This window comes from Nuphar pumila, chromosome 13, assembly GCF_984573655.1.
Source record: "Nuphar pumila chromosome 13, dmNupPumi1.hap1.1, whole genome shotgun sequence".
In the NCBI taxonomy this organism is placed as follows: domain Eukaryota; kingdom Viridiplantae; phylum Streptophyta; class Magnoliopsida; order Nymphaeales; family Nymphaeaceae; genus Nuphar; species Nuphar pumila.
In genome coordinates, this window is record NC_143261.1 from 48867922 (window position 1) to 48890409 (window position 22488).

At 37.7% G+C, this 22488-nt stretch overlaps 1 protein-coding gene across 1 annotated transcript in view; it reads right to left on the reverse strand.

Moving 5' to 3' along the window:
• Window positions 1-475: 475 nt before the first annotated feature.
• Window positions 476-22488, reverse strand: part of LOC149818304 (translation elongation factor Ts (EF-Ts)) — a 49708-nt gene continuing 27695 nt past the window's right edge. Inside the window, exons 5-9 of the mRNA XM_089984397.1 lie at window positions 7322-7496; window positions 4018-4202; window positions 2822-2947; window positions 2109-2197; window positions 476-947 (exon numbers count right to left, since the gene is read on the reverse strand). Of these exons, the coding sequence (XP_089840523.1) occupies window positions 911-947; window positions 2109-2197; window positions 2822-2947; window positions 4018-4202; window positions 7322-7496 (612 nt within the window). The 3' untranslated portion in view covers window positions 476-910. The remainder of the gene's footprint in view (window positions 948-2108; window positions 2198-2821; window positions 2948-4017; window positions 4203-7321; window positions 7497-22488) is intronic.

The following is a 22488-nucleotide window of genomic DNA, read 5'->3' on the forward strand; positions in this document are numbered from 1 at the left end:
ACAGAACATAAGTTGTCTGTTATGTTTGGCTGTTCTGTCCAATCTTGGACGAGCCACCAAACATACCCTTAGTTACAGTTTTTCAATAATTCTCCATTGAAATAAGAAAAATGTGTTTGTACCAAAGCTCTAAGCACAGACAAGGGACACGTGGAGCTTATTGAAAGGACAGATTTAATACCATTTCGAATTTGGCCACCAGCCAAGAAGACAAACCCTGCTAGTTCCATCTAATGATGTTGGTTGCAGCCACCAGAAAGAAGGATATAAATAAATAGAGTCGTGCAACTCAAGTGCAAGAATATATGCACATGCATGCATGTTTTCCAGTTCTTTGAACGTACATAACGATGTCCTCCCATGCGATCAAATGTGTGAGGCATCTAGGAGTCCAATATATGAAAGAATACAAATGCACCCATGCAAATGCTTTATCATAAAGTTAAGAACTTAAGAAAGTGCCTCAGGAAATATAACTCCAGCATATACACCATTATTTCTCTATTGCAGTACAATCCTCGTTCTACAAAATGTTTGAAAAGGAAACCAGTACTTGTCCTCTTTGTTGAGACTTCATATGGCTTATATCAGACAAAATTTTCATTTACTCAGAATCATGGCATGCCCAGAGCATGAGTGCAGGATGGGGTTCCCAGGAAATACCGATCATGGAATTTCTGTTATACTTTAAGTTCCACGAAAATTGTGGACTAGCATAAGCCAGATCTACTTCTCAACCAGCAATCAAAATTGTTTTCTTGAGACCTATGTCGCATGGACATGGAAGAAAGACAAAAAGACAAGCCATTTTTGTTTGATTCATTAAGAATAGGGGCACTACACAGGGTTAAGAGTATTCCTGGGAAATAGCTCGAGCCAAGGAAGGGATATCTCGTTACATTTAAGCTGCTTAAGCATTAACTTCAGCTGCAGCAGATGCTTCGGTCCTGTAAAAGTCAGTGCTAGCTCCTTCAGTTTTACATAACATGCATAGAAGTAACAACGAAAATGTTCAATTAACATTTAAACATGCTATTTTATGCCAATTGAATGAGAAGAAACATCTCATGGAAGTATAACACAGAAGATGCATCTTGATAGTGTTGAAATTAATCAACCTGTTTAATGGCTTAAATGTATAATTCAAGACCACTTATCTTTTCAATCTATCCTCCAAGAAATAAAAAAAGAGCAATTATCTCAAAGACATTTTACCAGTGCCCTAAAACAATTTATGCCTGTGAAAATACAACAATAAGTTGAAGACGCAAATGCTTACCCAGGATAAAACCTAAAACAATGGGCAAAGATAACATTCATATGGAAAAATGCTACCACTTCACAAAGGATCAAGAGCTCTAAGTTATGGGCACTTTGATAACAACCATACCTTGCCCTAGCCAAACAATCCATTTAGTCATAGGCATATGAGAGTTTTATTGATTTCCAGGGGAGTATAAAGAAAAAGAAGGAATAAGAAAGAATTTAATATTTAGCTGTACTGTTTTATGCAGCAATTTGGAAGACGCCTGGAGCATTATGACATGCGTCTATGGATGCAGTATTGAACATATGCAGAAAGTATTGCAGTTCCTAAGATGAATCTCACTAGACTAAAAATCCGACCAGTGTTAAAACAGCGACATCTTAATATCTTAAGCAAGAACAAGTTGAAGAACTGAAGAACCAAACACGTGCAAGTTGATTGAATAAAAAGCCTTAAAGGCACAAAGTAGTTACAAAACTGCAGTAAAGATGATGTTTGAATGAGCATAATTGTTACAGGAAAATCCTTCATATTCTCAAGTGGACCATAGTGAACTAGAAATAACATCATGTTCAACATCTAAAGGATGTTTAAGTTGCTAACATATTCAACATGTAAAAGACGATTAATTCGTGCACAAAATAATGACCAAAACATTTTATGACAATTTCATGATTTAATATATATCTTTCAATGGGAAAATGAAAGTTCACATGGTCATGAATCTATCATGGCGAACACTCAAGTAAAACCCCACAAACAGCTTATGGCAAAGTTATTAACAACAAATATGCTTATTTCTCACAAAGATTAACAGGAGACACAGTGTCAAAGGAATTACCTCTCAATTCCATCTCCAACTTCCATTCTAAAAAATTTACCAATAGTCACACATGTACCCACTTCCTTCGATAGATCATCAAGTAAGGACTGCAGGAATCAAACAGAAAAATTAGAACAAAAGGTGACTTTACTTTTGCACAAGTTGCTATTTTCTTACCTCTTACAATGCAATTTAAGTGGAGATATAGTGAACACATCATCTCAGAGAAATATTAGAAAACAGTATTTTTGGTTGCTCTATCATTACATGAACATAAGCAGTTTTAGAACTTCACTTTATGGAGCTTCAGTCTTTCATTACAATGAGCTATGTCACTATTCACATTAACTGGATTTTACATTTTACAAGGCACTAACACATAAACCAGCCACAAAAGAAACAATATATGCGCACAAGAAGACAAAGTGGAAATGAAGATCAATCCAGAGATTCAGGTTACAGGCATTTCAGGAATGAAGAAAAAAAGTACTTTCATAAATAATAGTAGTTACATGTTGAAAGGAAGGACAAACTGACATCAATTGATCAGCCAAATGAAAAGAAATAATGCACTAGACTTGCAACGCATGTCTAAATAAAAAATTATAATAAGTTCTCCATACCAAAAAGGAAGCACATAATCATACAAAGAATATGATGGAATATTGGAATCATCATCATATGGGAATTCAAAAGAAGTGCTAGGATTCAATAAAAGGAATTATGCATACCTTAACATTGTGATTGTCATCCATTACAAACTTTTGCTCCAATAACACAACTTCCTCCAAGTATTTCTTCAAACGACCTTCCACCATTTTCTCTATGGCAAATTCAGATTTACCAGTACTTTTTGCCTGATAGAAAGAAAAGATTATTTATTGAAAAGCCCCTCTACGGATTTTTTTATATGAAGAATGAACGACATCATTGTATTAGCTGAAAATTTGCACAGAAGTAATTTATGCACACATATTTTATGACAAAATTCATTTGTTAATTTCTACTCATTGGTCATCATAATGACGGTCAACAAGAAAGTTTCATACACCTGTTAAAGGATACAACACCATACTCTTGCTAATAAAATAGCATTGAACCAGCATTTAACCCATAGTCACCTGTATCGTTAAAGGTAATTTCTTGGAGAGATTTTCAAAAGTTGATAAATCTCGGGAATATCTCGGCAATATATAAAAAATTAAATAAAAATTCTAAACAAATAAGTAAAAATACAGAAAATAGAAAAATGAAAGAAACAGTTCCTTTCCTTTCCCTTCCTTTTTTCCTTTCCTTTCTTCTTTTCCTTTCTTTCCTTCCTTTCCTTCTTCTCTTCCTTCTTTTCCTTTAATTCCTTCTTTCCTTTTTCCCTTTTTGTAGCGATATTTATCACGATATTATCGCAAGAAATATAATTTGCCGATATATTGAAAATATCGTGATATATTTCCGATATTATCAGCTATCTTGAAATAACTGCTAATATCGCGATATTTTCAATATATCGGTGACACTGATTTAACCTCTTAAAATATCATATTCTATCAATATAAATACATGAAATATGTGCCATCATCTTGCCAACAAGGACTCCACTCATCTGGTAGGGGCAAGTTGACAGGATGTCACAAGTTTGCTGCAAGGTTGAAACTGGATGTACTGTGCATTGGGCAGGGGGGACCTCAAGGGTTTTATAAACTGGGGCCTGCCAATGTGTGGTCGATGATTAGGGGAAAGAAAGAAGTGCCATCATTTCCAAATATTTTTCAAAAAATAGTAGCATGCAAATACACACAAGGTCATTACATCAAAATCTACTAACCATCATAGCAAGAATAATGGAAGAATCAAATGATTGATATTTAACAGGAATATGCTGACAGAAAACAAATAAATAAATAAAAAGAAAAAAAATGAGAAAACAAACCTGTGACTTGAGGATGTCCTTTTCACTCTCTAGTGCTTCTGAAGACACCAGGTCCTTTGATAAAAACAATGGCTTTGCTGCTACAATGTGCATTGCCAATGTAGAACCAACTCTATCAAGAGCATCCAACTGAACTGCAGCATTTTCTACTTCTAGGGTCAAAATGCCTGCGATACGACCCAAACCTGAACAAGATTGAGCCAGGAAAATGGTGATCATGACATTTGCTTGAGTTTGTAAAAAAAGGCTGCATATAAGTAATATTTTTTGAAGGGAAGAAATATCATTAATGGCTTTGTGAGTGCACAAGAGGAATTTACAATTGTCAGTGAAAAAGGGCATAGTCTTGCCTCTCTTCCTCCAAACACATTTACAAAATAGGAACATCCAGCCTTTTTCAATATCTAACTATGGCCTTTAACAAGGCAAACCATTTTCTTCATTGTAGTTCAATGTTTTACTGAATTCCCTACCTATAATCTTCAACAACGTTGCTGCATGGCAATACATTTCCAAAAAAAATCCACATCATGAATACACAATTCTTTGATATGCAATGCTTTTATCCAATCACACATTAAAAATGCAAAGTATGAAAGCCTTCTCAAGCTGTTCTTCATATTTTTGAAAAAAGGCTTTGAGCCATGCCTTGGTCTCAGCACTGGTATTCCTTGTGTCTCCGCGGCTTGCCTGCCACTTGATAACATCGAATATAGTTGAAAATCTTAGAACCATGATTAGGGCTGGTAAGCGAGCCAAGCTTGGGCTGTTCGAACTCAGCTCGTTAAGGATGCACCCCTGCTCGGGCTTGGCTCATGAGCTCATCATGAGCCAAGCCGAGCTTTGAGAGCCAATCACAAGCTGGCTCGTTTAAAAAAACAAATTGTTTTTTAAGTTTTTTTAAGCTTAATAATGTATAAAATATATATAATATATGTATAAAATATGTAAGATATAAATATATAATAGGCAAAACAAGCCTATATCAGCCGATCTTGTCATGTCCGTGATTGGCTCATTAACCTAAACGAGCTGGCTCGTAGCTCGGCTCTCGGAGCTCAGTTTTTGGAGCCGAGCCAAACAGCAACGAGCTGCTTGTCTCATTTCCCAGACATAACTATGATGCAAGTTTGAAAACTGTGAATTAAATTTTAGGGAAATTTCCAATTAGAGGTCAACCCTTTACCCCTAATTCCAAATATGGGCTGCACTTTTCTGATTTTCCAAATATGGGTCAAAGTTTTCCTGACAATTGTCAAATAAGGGCCTACTTCAACCTACTGTTAACCTCATTTGATTAACCTGCGTAAAATGTTTTAAAATGCCAAAAATACATTGGTACTCCTTTCTTTCCCCAAACTATCCACCTTTATTTTTCCCATGCAGCCCCCTTCCTTCAACCTCCTCTTTCTCATTCTCGATGGTCTCTTTAGTTTGTACTGTCTCCACCATCCCTTTTCTTCTCCCAAGATCCCCATCGTTCCCCCTTTTTCCTACGGTATCCATTATCGCTAAGGTGAAAACCCTTGGGATTTGGGCCCTAGTCCACTCAAAGTACCTGTCAATTGCTTAACATCACCCTGTTCAATGCACTGAAAAGAAATTCCTTCGTTTTGACTGGTTTTAGAATGGAGGAAATAGAGGTTTGTTTCTATAGCATCCTCCATTAAATGCATTGATTATCAACAACCATGGTTAGCATACTATTACACAAAAAAGTACAGAATGATACAAACAACAAAAGACATTCAGACTGTTCATTTCTGTACAAACAACACAAGCCAATGAGAAAGATATCACTGATTTTCATTTTCCCTCAAGAAGGTTTTGAACAGAGTTACCGGAAGCGCCAAAAAAATTGGGAAGCGCACTTCCCCTCCCATTTAGGGGAAGTGTGCTTCCCAATTTAGGGGATTTCGCTTCCCCCCTCACTTTCCAGTTCACTTCCTAGGTTGCTTCCGAGACGATTCTTTGTTCGCTACTAAGTCGTGCCGCACTTCTCGCTTCCTAAAATTTTAAAAGTGCCTCGCTTTTCACTTCCGCTTCCCGAATCGCTTCTCGCTCCCGCTTCCCCGAGTGACAACTCTAGTTTTGAACATAGTCACCTATATCGTTCAAGGTATTATCTCGGCAAGAGTATTTCTCAGGGAGATTTTCAAAAGTTAAAAAAATTTGAGAACACCTTGGGAGTTTAAAAAAATGAAAAAATATAAAATAATAACAAAAGGATATAAGAAAATAATAGGTTTTTCATTATTTTTCTTCCAAAAATATAAAGAAAAAAGTTTTAAAGATTTTAAAAATATAAAGAAACAAAAAAATATAAAAAATAATTTTTTCCCAAAAAATATCATGATAATATCACAATATTTTGTCTTCTGACGATAAGGATCTGATGAACCAGGTTTTATGATACCCCAAAACAGGGAGATCTGAATTGACTTTGTTGCCACCATGTGATACAAGATCATAATCATGAAGTGGAAGACAAAATAAAAAAGAAAGGAGCTAAATAGGCAAATGAGTATTTTCAACTAGAACAGATTAATCAAAATCGGGCAAAAATTTCATCTGCCATTTCAAAATAAGTCTGATTAGACGCTGCAGGATGGAGCGATCTTTCTAGTTTCCCATGAGTTCAATGGTGAGACATCATTGAGGTCTGTCCAAGAGAAATTTGTCCAATCGCATCTCACCAGATTCTGGCATCGCACCGGATGCATTTGTCCAAGGCATTTCACCCAGAAGCTAGTGAGATGAGACTAACTCCGAGGCTGGTGAGGTACTGGAGCTTCCTGATTAGCCTCCTAATCAGCAGGTTTCCGTCTCAGGCAGTTTTGAATCCAGCATGGCATCATCTCATTTTTATGAGGGTAAATATGTACTTTCAAATCCAAAGGGACAAAATGGGAAAGTCAAAAATAAAAATCACTTTTCCATCGGTTTAGAGGACGGATGTTAACTTGAGGTCATGATTGGGGAGTTGTCAGGAAAAGTTTGGCCCATATTTGGAAAATAAAAAAAGTGAGGCCCATATTTGGAATTAGAGGTAAAAGGTTGGCCCTTAAATGGATTTTTTCCTAAAATTTATTATTGCCCAATAACCGTGGCAATCAAGGTTACATCACAACAGACGCTTCAAAGTGTTAAACACTAAAATGGAGAATGTTTCAACCAAATATAAGGAAAACTGTCAAGGAAGCTAGACTAGTGATATCGTGTCAAACATTTCATTACCGTATCAAATCAAACAGGCCAGTTCAGTTTTCATGGTACAGCAGAAGGCAAGACTGATGAATGGTACCTGGTTTAGGACTTGTATGCAGGTATGATGAAACCACACCGTGTGATGACACTGACAAGGAAAACCCTCTTCCAAACTTCACATTTTCACCTACCATAGCAGCCACTTCAGTTATTGCATTTTGTACTGTTGTTTCCCCATTTAGCTTAGGATGATCTAGAATAATATTCATATCCTGCAATCCAAAGTGACAAACATTCAAGAGCACCACAAATCATATAAATCACTATGACGAGGAGAAAATCCCTTATCTTAATAGAGCAACACAGAATGACAACATGACAAATAAGATCCTGTATATAATGTTAAGACGTGATTTGGTTTGGATCCACAATCTGGATCCAGAACTGGGATGTGTTACACTTGGTTCCACCTTCCATGTCGCTGTATTTTATGTTTCTATGTTTACCCTTATCATGTATAGAATGCATTTAAAGTATCGGGTATTATTGTAAATGGTCATGTATTTGGTAATGGTAAGTTGTCAATATAATAGAAAGGAACCCATACGTCTGTACTGTTGACGTTTTTGGGGTTTGGAAGCATCCTCTTCTTCCTCTCATCTTCTTTCTCTCCTCAAGGCGAACCTGGCTTACATGGTATCAGAGCATGTCTTATTTCAAAGTTGATCATCAAGGTAAGATCGAAAACTTACAACAACAACAACTACGCCTTCATCCCAAAACAATTGGGGTCAGCGATATGAACCAAAAAAGAAATTCATTTTGGGTCTTCCACATGAATCATTTTCCTCCAATCATTTCTATCCAACGCCATGTCCTCGGTGAGGTTCAAAGCATTCATATCCTTTCCTATCATCTCCATCCAAGTCTTCCTAGGCCTACCCCGACCTCTTTTAACTAATATATTTTCCCATTTCTCCAACCTTCTAACTGGAGCATCATTAGGCCTTCGCCGAATATGTCCAAACCACCGTAAACGATTCTCTCGCATCTTATTTTCAATGGGTGCAACACCTACCTTCTTACGTATCTCTTCGTTCCGAATCTTATCTTTTATTGTATTTCCACACATCCATCTAAGCATCCGCATCTCAGCTACACTCATTTTTTGAATATGATGTCTCTTGGCAGCCCAACATTCCGTACCATATAGTAAAGCGGGTCTAATAGTCGTCCTATAAAACTTTCCCTTCAACCGCAATGGCATTCTACGATCGCACAGCACTCCAGTAGCACTTTTCCATTTCATCCACCCAACCTTTATCCTATGATTTACATCTCCATCAATTTCTCCATACTTTTGAATGATGGATCCCAAATATTTGAAATAATCATTCACCGGTATATCTTGCTCACCAAGCTTCACTACACTCCCATCCCTACTTCGTTGCTTACTAAACCGACATTCCATATATTCAGTCTTACTCTTACTCAACTTAAAACCTCTAGCTTCCAATGTCTGTCTCCATAATTCTAACTTAGCATTAACCCCAGCTCTAGACTCATCAATCAAAACAATATCATCAGCAAACAACATACACCACGGTACATTTTCTTGAATTGATCTCGTAAGCTCATCCATCACTATCGCAAATAGGAAAGGGCTTAAAGCAGATCCTTGATGTAACCCAACCGTTATCGGAAAATTGGTTGTCACCCCTCCACAAGTGCGGACATTGGTTACTACTCCTTCATACATATCTTTAATTATACTAATGTACTTGAGAGAAACACCTTTCTTCATCATTGTCCACCAGAGAACGTCCCTAGGTACTCTATCGTATGCCTTCTCTAAATCAATAAAAACCATATGCAAATCTTTGTTCCTCTCTCTATATCTTTCAATAAGTTGTCTAAGAAGATATATAGCTTCCATAGTTGATCTTCCAGGCATAAAACCAAATTGATTCTCCGATATCATGACAACCTTCCTCAACCTAGACTCAATCACCCTCTCCCAAAGTTTCATAGTATGACTCATGAGTTTTATACCACGATAGTTTGTGCAATCTTGTATATCACCCTTATTCTTATATAAAGGCACCAAAGTACTCTTCCTCCACTCATTAGGCATCTTATTTGTTCGCCAAATCAAGTTAAAAAGATTTGTCAACCATTCTAAACCTTTCTCTCCCAAGCATTTCCAAGCCTCGATAGGTATACCATCTGGGCCAACTGCCCTTCTTGATTTCATTTTCTTCAAAGCCTCTGCAATTTCTTTCTTTTGAATCTTGCGCATGAAGTCACGATTTATCTCATGAAAAGGAATGGAGAAGTCTCCAAGATCTTGAGCATGACTATCATTAAATAGCTTATCAAAATAATCTTTCCATCTCTCCTTAATCTCCTCATCTTTGACTAAAACCCTTTGCGTTTCATCTTTGATACATCTAACCATACCCAAATCCTTCGATTTCCTATCTCTCATCTTTGCAAGCCTATAAATATCCTTCTCGCCTTCTTTGGTATCCAACTTGTCATAAACCTCCTTATATACCTTAGCCCTCGCGTTTCGAACAACTTTTTTAGCTTCCTTCTTTGCTATCATATACTTCTCCAAATTCTCATTATCACGACTCTTACTTAGATTTCTATAACACTCTCTTTTAACCTTAATAGCTAATTTGACATCCTCGTTCCACCATGATGTATCCTTACCTAGTGGTGCACCGCCTTTAGACTCACCCAATACCTCCTTAGCTACTTTTCTCATACCACCCGCTATCTTATTCCACATTGATTCTGAATCCTCCTCGAGACACCAATCAACTTCCTTAACTACCTGCTCTACAAACATTCCTTGTTTAGCTCCTTTCAGTGCCCACCACTTAATTCTAGGATCTATCCTATGTCTATCCCTTTTGCGGCATTGTCTAATTCTAAGATCTAAAATTAAGACTCTATGTTGTGTAGCTACACTTTCTCCTGGTATAACCTTACAATCGATGCAACAACCCCTATCTCTCTTTCTAAGTAGGAAAAAATCTATCTGACTCGTATTAACCCCACTTTTAAATGTTACTAGGTGAGACTCCCTCTTCCTAAACCAAGTGTTTGCTAAGATCATATCATAGGACAAACAAAAATCTAAAATCCTTTCTCCACTTTCATTTCTTTCTCCTATACCATATCCTCCATGGATATTCTCAAATCCCTCCCTACTAATGCCTACATGTCCATTAAGGTCACCGCCGATGAAAAGCTTTTCTCCATAAGATGTCTCTTGTACTACTCCATCTAAATCTTCCCAAAATTGATGCTTAATGGAATCATCTAAACCTACTTGAGGTGCATAAACACTAATAATATTAATAATATCCGTACCTAATACTAATTTAATAAGTAAAATTCTATCACCCTTCCTACGGACCTCAACTACATTATCTATAAACTGACGACTCATAACAATCCCTACTCCATTCCTATTCCTATTTATTCCTGTATACCAAATCTTATATCCCCAAGGTTCTATCACTTTAGCTTTCTCACCTACCCATTTGGTCTCTTGAAGACATAAAATATCAATCTTTCTCCTACACATAACATCTACTAACTCTACCAACTTACCAGTTAAAGACCCTATGTTCCAAGTGGCTAACCTAATTTTATGGTCTTGGACTAACTTCTTTACCCCCACCCGTCCAACAAAGTGAGGGAACCCTTGCCTATTTGACACCACACCCGGGCGCCGGTGTGACGCGTCGCTTCTGGGCGACGACCTAGCAACCCTTGCACATTTATCACTGCCTCCGGGCCTAGAGAGTACAGCGCGTCGCTCAGTAGGGAACGCCCCAACGAAATTCTCATATTGGTTCATTTTCATAGGATATGACAAAGTTTTTATGCTGGCTGTCACAGGCCTACCGCAACCCTCCTCCTTTATCCGGGCTTGGGACCGGCAGTGTCCCTTTCTTCTTCATTCTTCCCTTGGATTCTGCAATCATTCTCCCTTTCTTCTTCTCTATATCTTTGGCATAGTCGTCTTGTGCATTGCTATGAAGATTTCATGAGAAAGCTCATTTCCAATAAGCTAATTTTTGTTTCTAGAAAGAGTCAAGAATTTGAGTCATATTTGTCATAGTTGTCGAGTGTCCAAGAGTCACATACTTCTGTTTATTTCCAATAAAAGAGCTTCTAAACCATTTGAAATTATTCATTCTGATGTATGGTGGCCGGACCCTAATTCTTCTCGTTTTGAAAGTTGATTCTATGTGATTTTTGTTGACAAATTTTTCCGGTACACTTAGACATACTTTATGAAACATAAGCATGAAGTTTTTAACATATTCAAGAACCTTCATGCTATGATTCAAAATTAATTCTCTATGTCAATAATGAATTTCCAGTGTGACGGTGGGGGAGAATACTCTTCGAATGACTTTAATGAATTTCTTAAAATGAACAGGGTTAATCAAAGAGTGTCATGCACTCGAACACCTCAGCAAAATGGCCTTGCTGAGAGAAAACACATGTACATTGTTGAGAGTGCTTTGGCTATGATGGATGAAGGATGCCTTCCTATTCACTTATGGACAGAGACTTTTCACACTGTTGTCAATGTCATTAATATGTGGTCAATGAAAATAATTCAGGATAAATCTCTTTTCTATGAACTATTTGGTAAACAGCCTGATTATGGACTGTTGAGGGCTTATGGGTGCATTTGCTTTGTGCATATTGATATATCCTTGATAAACAAGTTTGATAAAAAGGCATATATCTGCAAATTTGTTGGTTATGTTGACAAATATAAGAGATATCGATGTTATGACCTTGAAAATAGATGCATCTGCATATCAAGAAATGTGATCTTTGATGAAAAGAGGTTTGATCACAAAAATAGTGCATATGAAAGAGTTCAAACCGCTGATATTTATCAGCCTTGGCTGAATTAAGATCTTTTCCCAGCCGAGAATGATAAATCAGTCCAAGGAGATGATAACAATTCATGTGAAGATGAAATACATGAACAATAGTTTGGGAATGCAGTGTAACGATCAAAATAATCAGCAGTATGATCTTCCACATGAAGATCGTGAGTTACACAATGGCAAATTCAAAGGTAAAATATACTCAGACAAAGATAACTTGGAATTGTTGCAAACAGCGGCTGAAACAAAGACAGATCAGGTACAACATAGTACAGCCAGCATTGAAGATGATCATGTGCAGCCAGATGTGAGAAGATCGACTCGAATTAGACATCCAATGGAGAGATGGGTCAGTTATGAGAAATTTAGTACAGATCATCAATTATTCTTGGTTGTCTCAAAAAATGAAGAGCCCTGGACATATCACCTTGCATCAAAATCAAATAGATGGATTGAAATAAAAGCATTATATGAATGTCAAACATGGGATATTGTCCCAAGACCTGTTGATAAAAATGTTGTTGGATCAAAGTAAGGTGTATAACATTAAATATAAACCCGATGGAAGTACAGAAAGACACAAGGCCAGATTGGTGGCAAAGGGATTTACACAGAAACATGAACTAGACTATGATGAGACTTTTAGCCCAGTGGTAAAATTGGGAACCGTATGTATTATCTTATCTCTTGCAATTGACTATGGTTGGACATTAAACCAACTGGATGTCAAAAAATGCATTTTTGCATGGGGATTTAAGGAGAAAGTTTTTATGGAGCAGCCTCAGGGATATAATGAGAAGGATCCTAATTGGTATGTATACAAATTGAATAGATCTATATATGGACTTAAGCAAGCATTCAGGTCGTGGTTTGAGAGCTTTTCTCTTGAGATTAAAAATATGGATTCATCAGGTCTAAGCTTGATCCTTCTCTCTTCATATATAAAGGTAAAGAATGGCTAACTATTTTGCTCATTTATGTGGATGATATAATAGTTGCAGGAAATTCTGAGAAGCATATTATAAAAATAAAAGAAGTTTTAAGTCGAAGGTTTAAAATGAAAGAACTGGAAAAGCTGAAATATTTCTTGAGAGTCAAAGTTGATAGAGGAAAGGATACATTGATGCTGACACAACACAAGTACACCATTGACCTGTTAAATAAGGCTGGTATGAAAGACTATAGCCTCTTCTAACTCAAGTCCATTGAATCAAAAGCTCAGTTGTGATGAGGGGGATGTGTATGATGATCCAACCAAGTACAGGAGTATTGTAGGTATGCTTCAATATCTTACATTCACTCGGCCTGATGTTGTTTATGTTGTGAATCAAGTCTCACAATACATGCATTCCTCAAGAACTAGTTATGTGGAGGTTGTTAAGAGAATATTTCAATATATTAAAGGTACTCTTGGTGATGGTTTATGCTACAGGAAAAGTGATGAAACAAATAGTGCTATAACAATAATGGCTTATTAAAATGCAGATTGGGCAGGTGATCCAGATGAATGAAGGTCGGTCTCAGGATATAGTATATTTCCTAAAACAAATCTTGTATCATGGAGTAGTAAGAAGCAGAAGGCAGTTTCACGTTCTAGTACAGAGGCCGAGTATAGGGCCTAGTTGCAGCATCGTCAAAAATAACATGGGTTAGATATTTGCTTAGTGAATTAAATCAGAAGATGTTAAGTTTTGTGGTACTTTGTGATAATCAGGGTGCTATTAATGTAACACTTGTGATTTTTTCTTAATATTAAATAAATAAAGAGGCATTTTCATGTTAAATATATGTGTGCACATTTTTAATTAAATTGTATTCAAATCTAGTTTTAGTTTATGGATTTTGAATATGTGTGAACACCCCAATTTTTTCAAAGTTTCCCTTTTTGCCCCTAGGACCCACCTTTTGAGTCAGTCAGAAGAGCGATTGGGTCAATTTCTAATTATTTATCAGATTCACTTTCTGGTTGAAGGTCCGAAGCCCAATCTCATTTTCTATATTTGACCTAATCTCAGAACAAGATCAGATATCCAAATCCAATTCTAAGCCCGATTCTCCTATTTTCAATTCAAAATCTAAAATCCAAAATCAATTCTCTGTATGGCTCAGATATTTCGTCCAGATCCAATCTCCATTTGGATCCACTCTTTTCATTTTTCTTCAGTTCAAGATCCAAACTCGATATTTACTCAAAAATCTTGGATCCAGATCTATTTTGAAAATCCAATTTTTAAAATTAACTCTGTTATTTTAAAAACTCTCCTTTTGTAAGATCCTCAAAATTTTGAATTCAATATTTCCTTAAATTTTGCAAAAAAAAAAACTCATCTGGATCCCATCTCTTAAGTCCCTCGTATTTTCTTTGTATTTTAGGTTTTTCCTTCAAGGATATCATAAAGGGGGCGAAATTTCAAAATAAGTAAAATTTAGGGTTTTTGAGAATCTTTGTAAGTAAAACCCTCTCTTTGAAATTTTTCAAAACCTCGAGGGATTGTTTTTGAAAAATTTGTAACGGCCTCCTCCGTTATAAACCAGCGCAGGGGAAGGCATGGAGGATCGATCGAGCTCTTGAGAGGACCATCTGGAAGGAGGAGGAGAGAACGAGTTTCTCTATCTCCCCTCTTCTGATTCCCCCTTGTCTTCCTCTTTTCCCTCTTTCTTCTTCCCCTTCTTTTTTTTTTCATCCCATCTCTTTCTTTCTTCTTGATCGAAGGCGTCGGATTTGCTCATTAACGGAAGACATTAGGAAACCAGTCTGCGCTCTTCCAATTCATCCCTGCTGATCAGGTAAGATGACGTCCCTCTATCTGATTTGTTCTTTACATTAGAATAGTCGATCTGAATCATCTATTTTCTCTTCTTTCCGATTTAATCATTTGTTAAGATTATGTAGATTTGCTTATTTCATCAATCAATTTCTTCATCGCATTTTCTTGTTCAATTTATGCATCTGTATATTTTGCTTTCGAGTTGATTTTGTCTCCTTTTCATTTGTTTCATCTACACACGCTTGCATCTGTCTCTTTATATTTCCAACGGTATCAATCAATTCTATTTCATCGCTCTATCTGCATTTTGATCATCCGTAGCATCGCTTTACATCACCTTCTCAAATCGTTCGTGTTGTATAATGCATTGGCTGTGATCAGAAATTCCGGCCAGATCAATCGGAATCTTGTATGATCTGCGAACGTTTCATGATCTTAACCGTGAAGTCCTTTGTAGATTGGATTTCACGATAAGATTTGTGAATCGATTCTGGAAGGACGATCTAATTGACCTGTCTGTCGAGACTCATTTGTTTTTTTTATCATTCCAATCGCCGTTTGTTGGCCTCCTGCTTTGTCGGAATCATCCAGCAGTAGAAGCGAATTCACCAACGTTTTCTCATTTGCACAATAAATCAACGCTTGTTCGCTTTTCTCCTACGAGTTGAGTTTACTGCAGGAGTAGATCGATCACTAGACCTCTGTAAGATGAGCGCATTATCAGATTCATTCAATTGAATTCATTGCAAGCCGATTTCATCAATCTGTCACTGTGTATTTCATTGAAATGTTGTTGTGTATTTCATTAATATGTTGTTGCGTATTTCATCAATCTGTCGTTGTGTATTTCATTGATATGTTGTTGTGTATTTCATTAATATGTTGTGTATTTCATCAATCTGTCGTTGTGTATTTCATTGATATGCTGTTGTGTATTTCATTAATATGTTGCTGCGTATTTCAAGATCAGCAAGAAGAAAGTCCAGCACGACAGCGCTTCTGAAGATACAGAATCAGCAGGAGAGGATTCAAAAGAAGAACAGCATGTGTTCATCAAAAACCCTCTGCGACAGTCTAAGAATATGGCAGAAGATCCTGAATCAGTGAACAAACCCAGATACAGGATCCCAGTAGAAGATCCAATCCAAACACAATTGAAGGAAATGACCAGAATGGTCAAAGATTTGCAAGCCCGAGATAAAGGTAAAAAAGTATATACGAGTGAGGACTTCTACATTGGATTTGATGGGGACGACAGCTTGGAGAACCTTCCCAGGAAATTCATTAAATTCGATGGATCTGGCGATCCCAAGGCCCATCTCGCAATGTTTTTCGCAGAGTGTGCCACATTGGATTTGATGGAGACGACAGCTTAGAGAACCTTCCCAGGAAATTCATTAAATTTGATGGATCCGGCGATCCCAAGGCCCATCTCGCAATGTTTTTCGCAGAGTGTGTCAGATTCAAGGACAACGTGCTCTTTTCTTATGCTTTCCTCGCAGTTTGGAGGGCGCAACCGCCAAATGGTATGCAAAGCACATTAATCCAATTGAGTTGCGAGACTTTGATAAAGTTGTTAATTTGTTCATCAAGCGATTCCAATTCAACATGGAAGCCCTACCAACGCTCAATCATTTGTGCAACCTCAAGCAGGAAAACAATGAGAAGGCCAGAGATTTTATTCGCAAATGGAGAAGTACTTGCAACAAAATGAGGACTCCCATTTCTGAGGAGCACGCGCTCCAGATCATCCTCAACAATTTCTCTCAACCATTAAGAAGTCTCATCTCCACCTCTCCATCAAAATCATTCGTTGGGTTGACAGAGCGAACCGAATGGCTCAAATGGGAATAGAAAATGGGGTATGTGAAGGTATTACTCTTATCAAGAATACCCAAGATCAAAAGAAAAAGGCACATTTTACCTACTCAGATGACACTTCAGGAAACAATCATGGTAATAAGAGCAATAAGAATGGTAACAGTAGCAGTGCAAAGTCTGATCAAAACAGAAGCCAGAAAGGAAAGTTCTTCAAAAACAATGATAAACTTCTTCCATCTGGCCCCCAGCAGAAAGGAGATCTTTAGAAAAAACCCAAATACATCAAATGGAATAAGGATCGCGTGTTTACTCCTTTGGATCAACCCTTAGAGAAAGTCCTAGAATATACGTTAGCCCAAGCGATGGTCAAACTCCCTAAAATAGCAGATCCGCCGGTGACCATGGAAAAATTCAAAGAACAATTCTGCAAGTTCCATAGAGCAATAGGGCATGATACATAATATTGCTTTGTACTCAAACATTTGATACAGGACTGCATCGACAAAAATCTCCTTGTGGAGGATGAAGAAGAAAATAAGTTGGAAATATTGTCGACACCATTCCCCGATCACTTAGCAGCAGCCATTACAGAATATCCCTTTTTACCACAAAATCATATATGTCTATGCTCCAATGAGGATATAAGTCTCCAGCATCAGGTTATGATTCTTCACCAAACCCAGCTTGCCTCCAAGAAGATGGATATCATCTTGATCCTGAACAGAATGAATTCATCAGCTAAGACCAAAAAGGTCCCTGCCTTCCCCAAGAAATTTATCAAAAAGCAAATCCCTGCAGAGAAAGCAAAAACTTCTAAGGCAGCGGAAGAACGAGCTAACCTACTCCAGAAGCCAGGTACAGCAATTTCCAATGTTTCGATCTTCGAGTTGACTCATGATTCCCCGAAGCATTAGGAGATGCTAAATGATTTGCTAAAGAAAATTAAAGTAAAGTCAGGCACCACTCCAAAAGATATGGCATAAATTGTGAATCAGACGATGATGACCAATGCGCCTATCATTTTTTCTGACGAAGATTTGCCAAAACCTCATGCTTTTCACAATAATACATTATATATTGTGGTAAGGACCAGGGGCATGACTGTCCCACATGTGCTCGTGGATGAAGGCAACAACCTCAATATTTGCCCAGAGATAACTGCGAAGGCCTTGGGATTGAAAGAAGAGGAATACTCACCAGACCCGATCACGATCTACGGTTTTGATAATCATGGGCAGACGGCAAAAGAGAAGATCTTTCTGGAAATTTTTATCAATTATTCAGTGCATACAGTTTTGTTCCATGTCGTTAATGTGCCGCCAACATACAATCTCTTGCTAGGTCAAACATGGATACACAATGTGAATGTTGTTCCTTCAACACTCCACCAATGCATCAAGTGGTCTAAAGGTTGCATGATCACCACAATTTTGGGTGAAGATCCCGAAGAAAGGTTGTCACAGCCTATGATTCCCCGTCCAACATTTACAGCGGACATTCCCAGCATCAGGGAAAGTGATGAAATTAACCTCAGTGAAAGTCTAGAAATGTTGAAGCTGAAAGAAGTTCAGCCAGCAGAGAACGTCGCAGCAACGGTCCAATGGCAAGGACCTCATTTCTTCAAATTGGGGGGACGTCTTGATTACCACCCTTTCAAAGATCACCCCTTATTCCCTCAGTTTTCCAAAGCCAAAAAGGGATTTGATCTTCTGCTAAAGCATGGTTACCAACCCTTTCGAGGCATGGGTAAAAATGAAGACGGCAAGGTGGAGCCTATCATCCCTGCTCGACATTTCGCTGGTTCAGGATTGGGGTTCACCGGTCAGGCATCCAACAAAAGAACCATATTCGTCAAAGGAACAAAATGAAAAGGATAATGCCATAGTTTTTCTGTTTTATTTCCTTGTTTTCAGTCATCCTGAAGGGATAACACAGTCCCAGTCTTTTTATGTCATTTGTCAATTTCTGTAAATACCCAGTCGTTGTTCTCAGCTTTACTCAATCAATGAAAATTTGATCTTCTCTTCATGTCTTGGTGCCTATCATTCCTGCTTATATTTTGTCTATGCCATTACTCTTTGCTTTCGTAAAAAAAGCTATTTTGGGGTTTACAGCTTTCCTTAAAAACCTTTCTTTGCGTTTTCAGAGTTGTCAAATCATGACTCCTAAATCAATAAAAAAGCTCGTTATCAATCCTAAATTTTCTCAAAATAACTTCAAGCCAGCAAGGATTCATAAGATAAAGGCAAGAGCAGAGGCCAGCAAAGTGACAGAACAGATTGAAGAACCAGCAGAATTTGACTCGACTATTCAAGAGTTGCCAGAATTTGCTCATATTCAGAAACAGGATGAACCATCATCTTTTGTTCAGGATCCAACAGAAGATATCAACATTGGTTCAGAAGATGATCCAAAAATCCTCAAAATTGGCTCAGGTCTAAATTCAGATGAGAAAGGAAGACTCATCAATTTTCTTAAGCAACATCAAGAAGTATTTGCCTGGACTTATGAAGATATGCCAGAATTGGATCCCAAGCTGGTTGAGCATCGCCTAAATTTGAAACTGAATTTCGTCCAATCAAGCAAAAACTAAAGAAATTAGATCCTAGAGTTGAGCAGCAAGTCAAGGAAGGACTTGAAGATTTGTTAAAAGCAGGATTCATCTTAACCATTGATTATCCGGACTGGTTGGCAAACATTGTGCCAGTTCCTAAAAAGAACGGCAAAGTTCGAATCTGCATTGATTTCAGAGATCTCAATAAGACTACGCCAAAAGATGATTATCCACTTCCCAATATTGATCTTCTGATCGATAGCACAGCAGGTCATGCCATGTTTTCCTTTATGAATGGATATTCAGGTTACAATCAAATCAAGTTGGTCGCTCGTGATCAGTCAAAAACTTTCTTCACCACACCGTGGGGAACCTTTTGCTATACAGTCATGCTGTTTGGACTCAAGAATGCTAGGGGGACCTATCAGAGAGCAATAGCCGTTATTTTTTATGATCAAATGCATAAAAACATGGATGCATACATGGATAACATCATGGTCAAATCTAAAGAAGAAGAGGATCATCTCGATGCTCTTGGTCAAGTCTTCGAAAGGTTTATTCTCTACAAATTAAGACTCAACCCTCAGAAATGTGTCTTTGAAGTAGTGTCAGGTAAATTACATGGCTTCATGATCAGTAAGAAAGGAATAGAGGTGGATCCTGTTAAAGCAAAAGCAATTATTGATATGCCGCCTCCAACTAATCTCAAAGAGCTGTGAAGCCTCCAGGGGCGCATTCAGTCTATTCGACGGTCCATCTCCAATTTAGCCATGAGATGCAAACTTTTCAATCATCTGTTAAGAAAAGAAGTAAAGTTCGAATGGAGACCAGAATGTCAACTTTCGTTTGAACGCATCAAGCAGTATCTCTTTAATACACCCGTTCTGAAGCCACCAGAATTGGGAAAGTCGCTCCTGTTGTATATCTCAGTTAATCAAGTTGCTTGTGGTGGGTTTCTTGAGCAGTATGAAGAAGGCAGTCAAATAGAACATGTCATCTATTATGTGAACAAAACTTTCATTGATTATGAAAAGAAATATTCTCAGATGAAAAAGACATGTCTATCTTTAGAACGGATGTGTCAGAAACTGAGGCATTACTTGTTGGCATCAGAAGTCAAAATTTTATCAAAGCTCAATCCTATTAAATACATTCTTGAACAACCATTTCTTACTGGGCGAATTGCTAAATGGAAAGTTCTCTTAATACAGTATGACTTAGAGTATGTGTCTCAAAAGTCAATAAAAGGCCAAGCTATCGCAGATCAGTTGGCAGATTTTCCGACAGAAGAAATTAAAGCAGAGGATGATTTTCCTGATGAACGCATTTACAGTATCCAGCAGTCTCCGATTTGGAATATATTCTTCGATGGATCGAAGAATATGTCTGGCGTAGGGATCAAAATTTTATTGATTTCTCCCGAGAAAGAAATGATCCCTTATTCTCTCAAACTTGGTTTTCAATGTACTCACAACATGGTCGAGTATGAAGCTTTAATACAAGGCCTGAAAATTCTGGAAAACTTCAATGTCAAGAGAGTATATGCCTTTGGTGATTCATTGCTTGTCGTCAGTCAAGTTAACACTGAATGGCAGGTGAAAGATCCAAAATTAATCCCTTATCAAAAGATTGTCCTAGCACTTGTAGACGGCTTCGAAGAATTTCAGCTCAATCACATCAGGAGGGAACACAATCAAATAGTCGACGGCTTGGCCAGTCTGGGCTCCATTTTGTCCTTTAAAGACAGTGAATCATGTCGTTCTTTTGAAGTTGGTAGGCTTGATCAACCTACCTTCATTTCAGTCGAGCAAGTAAACCAGGTCAATCAAAAGGAGAAGCCTTGGTATCAAGACATTAAGAATTTCATTGAAACTGGTGAATTTCTGCCAGAAATGCTAAAAAGGGAAAGACAAGCGATTCAACGTATGTCCGCCCGCTATTTCATCCTTGTCGATGTTCTCTATCGTCGTGGATTCAGTGTTGAGTACGTCAGATGCTTAGACAAAGACGAAGCTATGAAAATTGTCCAAGAGGCACATGAAAGAATTTGTAGTGGCCACGTTGGCTACCAAACTCTCGTCAAGCAGATCATCCGGGCAGGGTATTATTGGAAAATCATGCAACAAGACTATTACCGATTTGTGAAGAAGTGCGTCAAATGCCAAATGCATGCACCTTCCATTCATGCGTCGGCCACATACTTACAATTAGTCGTATCTCCTTGGTCATTTTCTATGTGAACTTTCGATGTCGTAGGCCCAATTACTCCTGCTTCCAATGGTCACAAATATTTTCTTGTCACAACAGAATATTTCACAAAATGGGTTGAAGTTGTTATTCTGTGTACAGTAGAAGGCCTCCATGTGGTTTCTTTCATTCACAAAAACATTCTTTGTCGTTTTGGCATACCACATGACATTGTTTCAGACAATGACAGTCATTTCAAGAATAAGAGGATGAAGACTTGTTCAAAATTCAAAATTTGTCATCATTTCTCCAGCTCCCTACTATCCTCAAGGGAACGGTCAGGCAGAGGCCACCAACAAGATTTTGATTCATATTTTGGAAAGAACTGTGGAAACAGGTCGTGATTGGCATGAGAAAATTCATGATGCACTTTGGGCATACCGAACTACTATTCAGACTCCGACCAATGTCACTCCTTTAGAGCTCGTTTATGAGACTGAGGTGATTTTACCTCTCCACATTCAAAAATCTGCTCTCAAATTTGCTTCACTTATAGAATTGTCACTTGATCAGTATCAACAGCAGAGGTTGGTACAATTTGATCTACTAGACGAAAGAAGATTCAAGGCAGCGGAACATGCTCAAGCTTATCGTCAAAGGATAGCTCGGCATTATGCCAAGTCCGTCATCGAGAGGAGATTTCAAGTTAATGATTTAGTCCTCAGATCAATAGCTCATATCAAGCACAGCCTGTGTGACAAATGGTCACCCAATTGAGAAGGTCCTTATGTGGTCAAAGAAGCATTACCCCGCAATGCATATCGTCTGATCAACGCAGATGGGATGAAATTGTCAGATCCTATCAATGCTCTATATTTGAAGAAACTTTATACTTAAAATGCCCATTCTAGCCTTTGTATTCTTCAAAAAGCCTTTTTCAATAACAATAATCTTCTGTTATCCTAACATTCTTCTCTGTTATACTGGAGCATTTTTATTCTTG